At 38.0% G+C, this 5,555-nt stretch overlaps 1 protein-coding gene across 6 annotated transcripts in view; it reads right to left on the reverse strand.

The window, feature by feature from the left end:
- Positions 1 to 5,239, reverse strand: part of LOC114057774 (disks large homolog 2) — a 496,327-nt gene extending 491,088 nt beyond the window's left edge. For 3 of the 6 annotated variants that reach the window (XM_027884448.1, XM_027884447.1, XM_027884445.1), the window contains exon 1: positions 4,803 to 5,239. In XM_027884448.1, the coding sequence (XP_027740249.1) occupies positions 4,803 to 4,880 (78 nt within the window). In that variant the 5' untranslated portion in view covers positions 4,881 to 5,239. The remainder of the gene's footprint in view (positions 1 to 4,802) is intronic. The other 3 variants (XM_027884450.1, XM_027884449.1, XM_027884446.1) reach the window with 1 other exon arrangement.
- Positions 5,240 to 5,555: the final 316 nt, after the last annotated feature.

Genomic DNA, 5,555 nt, shown 5'->3' on the forward strand with positions numbered 1-5,555 from the left:
AGAAAATAATCTACAATCTACCTCCTTTTAAAGTGACTGTTGTCTTCAGATGTAAAAACCTACCAACATGACTAATCCTACAGTGTTTATAATTTGGATCTCATGGTTGAAATACATTCCATGTCAGAACAAGCACAAAAAAATCAACGACTGAACTTCCCCTTTGAAATTAAACGATATGGTAACTTCAGCAAGTCTTTCCCTACTTTTGATATTGACCCTTGAAAGCCAAATTCTATCAAAAGAGTGAAGCATTATCAGAAACTTTTTCACACTTCTTTAGCTCATTCTCTCAGACCAACATGATTAATTGCTCAGTTACTTTTCTGTACCTCTTCCAATCATTTAGAATACTTATTTCTGTAACATAACCACATGCAGTTAACATCTCTTGATTTCTTCTTGATTGTGGTTTAATGAGAAAAATCCAAGACATCAATCTTTGCCTTAAGTTATTTTAGTTCCAATGTTCAAGTGATTACGTTTACTCTCATAACAATCCTTTCATGTGACAAACTCAAAGCAGTTTAATAACTTTAATAAAAAAGGTAAGAACAGAGCTGACTTGAAAGGAGTTCAGTTGTTTTTAGGCAATATTAGTGACGACATTCCCTGTGCACTAAATATCTCACTACTTGAGGGCAAGCGAAACACTAGCAATCAAGCCAAGACAACCAGACTGAGATAGAATTTGTAGATAAAAAAGTGCAATATATACTGCAAAGAGTTTAGGATATATACTAATAAAACCAATAAAGTATAAGAAACATGCCTAAGATTTCCATGGCAAAGTGAGAACAGAAAGAGCAATTAATAGGCATTATCCTTTCCTACTTACAGGAAGATTTAGCCAGGAATGGTTGGAAGAAAAGAGTTCAACTTTTCAAATTTTAAGGTTTTTCAAAATATTTTACTTCAGTTCTGAATTAAAATAAAGGGGTTTAATATATCATAAAAACATAAATAAAAATACTGGTGCACACTAATAAACTTCAAAGACATGCTTAACACACCTATGGCTGCCTGTCATCCTCTTCCCCCCTGAGGTCATCTTTACTCTCCAGATAAAAATTCTAACGGTGAGAATTCACACCCGGTGTTTAGAAGCCTAATACCTGATAGGAAGTCATAGAATGCTAGAATCCTAGAATGGCTCGAGTTGGAAAGGACCTTAAAGATCATCTCAGTCCAAATCCCTTGCCACAGGCAGAGACACCTTCCACCCTACCAGGTTGCTCAAAGGGCCTTCCAACCTGGCTTAGAACACTGAAGCTCTCAAGTTGTATGTGGGTGTCAAAGAGATAGTGCCTTTCCACAGGACCCAACTCATCCAACCACAGCCCCTCCAAGACGTCAGGCTGGAGGGGAAGCAAATACTGTAAGGGCAGGGCAGAAGCTGCAGTGCTGCACTCAACAGCAGGCACTGGTTAGGGAAATCAGAAAAAAAGCCCAGGAGCTACCATAGATCTTAGTGGGGGGAAAAAAAAAAACAAAAAACAAACCACCTCCTCCCTATGGTCTCCCAACTCTTGGCTGCTTACTAGTACCCTTTGCCTTTCCACAAGGCTCAAAATCACTTCTCCAGCACAGGCCAAGCCTTGGGTCCTGAGAGCTCCTAGTCCTCAGCTGCAATGCTGCAGTCACAAAGTACCAAGAACAAGCAGGTCCGACTCATTTTGGGAAAATTTGTATGCCAGCTCTCCCTGAGCAGAGATTGCCATAATCAGATGGCAATCATATGAGGAGCGGGAAGGTACAGTGAGGTGGGAGGGATAGGGGAGGAAACTCCAGCTTTGAAAAAGATGGGTAGCTCTGGAGATATTGGGGGCCAAGCCCACCCATATCACCACAACCAGACATCCTCATGCAGGTGCAGAGCATGCATAGGGGAGCACCATGCTGCCACATTAATGCCACCTTAGCTCTTTTCACCAAGGACTTCCCCACTCACCATATAACCATATTACAGTTTGGGTTGGAAGGGAACTTAAAAGATCATCTGGTTACGCTCCTCTCCCACTGCATGGGCAGGGACACCTTCCTTCCCCTTGCCTTTGTGTGCACCCCCTGGAACTGCTTGGCACCTTGGAAACTCTGCTTCCCTAAAGAGACACCTGAGAGCTCCAAGTTCAAGTCCTCTCTCTGCACAATTCAGGCTGAGAGTTCTGACATTTTGAGGAGCTACACTGTCAGGTTGTGCATATGTATGTGTGCCCACATCAGTCCATGTTATAACCCTCTTCTGTCATGTGACCCCCCCCCAACTTTCCTCCTCATCCTAAGAAAACAAATAGGCTCATACAAAATTTCTGTTTCTTAGAAAAAACCTCTTAAAAAAATTCTAGACCTGTACTCATTCAAAGAAGTAAAGCATAAAAGAAAAATCTCTTATGGAGCCATACTCTTCTAATCCCCACTATCCAGATCTTAACTCCAAGAAAATCTTCTTGCACACATATGCTATTAGAAATTATTGGTGTATGTTGCTACCTCCAAAAGCACATTAAAAAAACAATATTCAATTCAAATCATGCACATGGAAAAAAAAAGCTAATTATTCTTCCAGAAAAAAAAAAAAAAAGTTAAAACTGCATAATAATTTGATTATTCAACCACAATACGAATAAAAGACAAAAATAAAACAGGGCATGCAGTTAAATGTTATTTTTCTTTACTTTTTGGTAGACCTATTTTCTATCTGTGTTCTCCTGTTACCAACGTATTGCACTGAAGATGTCAGTGTTGATCAGCTTCCAATCATCAATGGCACTTATTGAAATAGCATTCTGCAAAGAATGTGATTTTCTGCCTTTGCTGGAGTACACCATTAATTTGTGGAAAAAAAAAATTAAAAGTGAGCCCTGCTTGTGGGTTGCTTCTCCTCTTTCATTTTTGATATAAGACAATAAATAAACATTTTACAAGGTGGTTTTTTGCATACATACTGTCTTCTGACAAAAATAAAATTCCCTTACAAATATGATATTATAATGCTCAAGCAATGTTCAAAAAAAGCTTTTCTCTAAAAATTATGAAAGCTTAAATAGCATGGACCTGAGTTGTCTTGGTTATTTTGAAAGTCCTATAGAGCTGAACAAGTAACATTGTAATAGATTTATACAGAAATGTTTCAAATATCTTAAGACAAGGAGAAAGAGACAAAATTGTTAAAGCATTCTTTTAGTCTGTGTTACAAGCCTATATAGAGAAGGCATTTTCTTAGTGAATACTCAGGTACTGCTTAATGAAAATTTTCAAGGTTATTGGAAAAATCTTTGACCATACACACTTTAAACAATGCATACTAAATCTGTTTTTAAAGCTGCTGAGTGAGCCCCACTGTGTCAGGAGTGGAATGTGTCCACTCATCCTGCCTCTGTCATCTTGGAGGAAGCCTGAGAGCAAAGACTCCCCTGGAGGGAGCCCCTCAGGACTAATGAAGATCCAGGCTGTAACTTTTTCTCCTCCCATAGCAACATGCAGACAGCAGGAGAGTTTACAAGATGCCCTCTTTACGGAAATATGATTAATGACAAAGAAAGTTTGACATTTCCATGTAAAGACATCTGCATTTCTATTTCCCGTTGTATATATTATATGAAATATTTAAATGACTATTATTCAAATAACTTCCCAATGACTTGCATATTTAAATTTCAAAATTATCACAGAGTACCTTTTTAACCACTAGGAATATTTAGCAAAAAATCCCAAATCTATCCCCATTCTCTCTTCCCCAACCACAAATAAAATATATTTTGATGATGATTTTCTGTAGATAAAGAGCTTTTCCAGTTACAGAGGAGTTCAGGTAGAGAATAGTTAGTGGATTGGTGGCTGTATTACATAGCATAAAACATACCAAAGAAATAATAAAGCAACCCATTTAGAAAGTCTTTGACTACATCAAAGACAGCATCTACATCAAAAAAAAAAGAGGAAGGCATCATTACCAGACTAATGAGGTAACTTTATCACATTACATTGAAGGTTTTTTCTCCCCCAATCTAAAGCTGAGTTTATAAAAGTGGAATTAGTCCCATTTTGAAAATGGTTTGTATGTTAATGTAGACAAAAAGAGAATGCAGGTCTACTAACTAAATGCTTTCCATACGTAGAACATAAGGCAATTGTCTTGATATCCCCTAATTATTATTACTGCAAAATCTAAAACTATTTAAGTTTCGCCCATGGAGAGAAGAATCTTACCTGCAGAACCTTTTCTGTTCCAGAAAACAATTGGTTAAACACAGTTCAATTTTATGAGGAGAAAAATACTGAAAGATAGTACTGACCAGTTTTACATACCTATATATTTTTTAATAAAAAGGATGCATGCTGAAGCCCAGTTTCAACAAGTACCATGAAACAAAATTCCCAAACATTATAAATGCTTAACATGTTATTACATCCTTATTGGTCCCACACTAGAAAAAATATTCAAGCAGCAAACAACCAACGGTTGTTTAAGAGCGTAATATGGTACTAGAAAAAATAATGCAGCACAGCAACAAGTTCACTAAAGTGGTCCTTTAACACACAACATACCAGATGAACAGCTGTTTATCTTGGGGGAAAAAAAAACAAAACCAAAACAAATAAAAGAGGGCATAAAGACTTCTGAAAGGATCTTCTCCTCGGTATTGAATAACATGCAAAGTATTGAAGGACTCTTGCATGAAATCAGGAATAGCACTATGTCGTTTTTCATGGTATTTAAAAGAGCTAAGCAGACACACGACAGGATGCCAGCAGGCAGCTTGCATGAGACATAAGGCTTTATATTCCCACTAGGAACGTACCTTCTCTGCTTTTGCTTTCCTGGCGTTATGCACAAACCTGCGTCCCAGCTTCTTGGCATACCAGATAGAGGCAAACATTGTAGTGATGAAGATTTCAGTCTGAATATGCAGCAAACACACCAAAAAAAAAAAAAAAAATCCAAGCCAAAAAACCAAAACCAAAAAACTTCCCCCACAACTGAGACACAGATCTAATGCTGGTTAAGGTCTCAACTATTCTCTTGCTTTGTCAGGTCCTCTCATGCTGCCTTCTGAAAAAAAAAAAAAAAAAAACCAACAAAAAAACAAACCACCCAGTGTGGCCAGTCTGCAGGTGTATTTACATACTGCCAGCAGGAAGTCCAGGGTGAGGCATCTTTGCATCCAGCTCACATCCAGTCTGCTAAGTGCCTGTCTGCAGTTCTTTAGCACTGTCACCACAAACTACATATGTGTCAGTATGAAAGGAAGCTGCAGTAAACTACTGTAGCAGACAGCTCACCTCCTCTTCTCCTGTTCTGAAATTTAACTCTTTGGTTCTCTTCGATTTGCCAGCATGCAACAGAAGCAGCAGCAGTTCAAATATGAGATACACAGAACTGCAGGAAAGCAAAGGGGTACAAAGGTGCCAAAAATAGAAATGTGTATTAACTGTTAAGGTGAAGGAACAGGTGTTTTTTTTTGTGGGGGTTTCAGTGCAATAAAGATATGAAAGGGAAATTGATTTTACTTTGTTCTTGTGCTTTGGGATCTATTCAGAGGTATTTTTGTCAC

This window comes from Empidonax traillii, unplaced genomic scaffold (assembly GCF_003031625.1).
Source record: "Empidonax traillii isolate 1590-97213 ecotype Southwest subspecies unplaced genomic scaffold, ASM303162v1 scaffold146:size911690, whole genome shotgun sequence".
In the NCBI taxonomy this organism is placed as follows: Eukaryota; Metazoa; Chordata; class Aves; order Passeriformes; family Tyrannidae; genus Empidonax; species Empidonax traillii.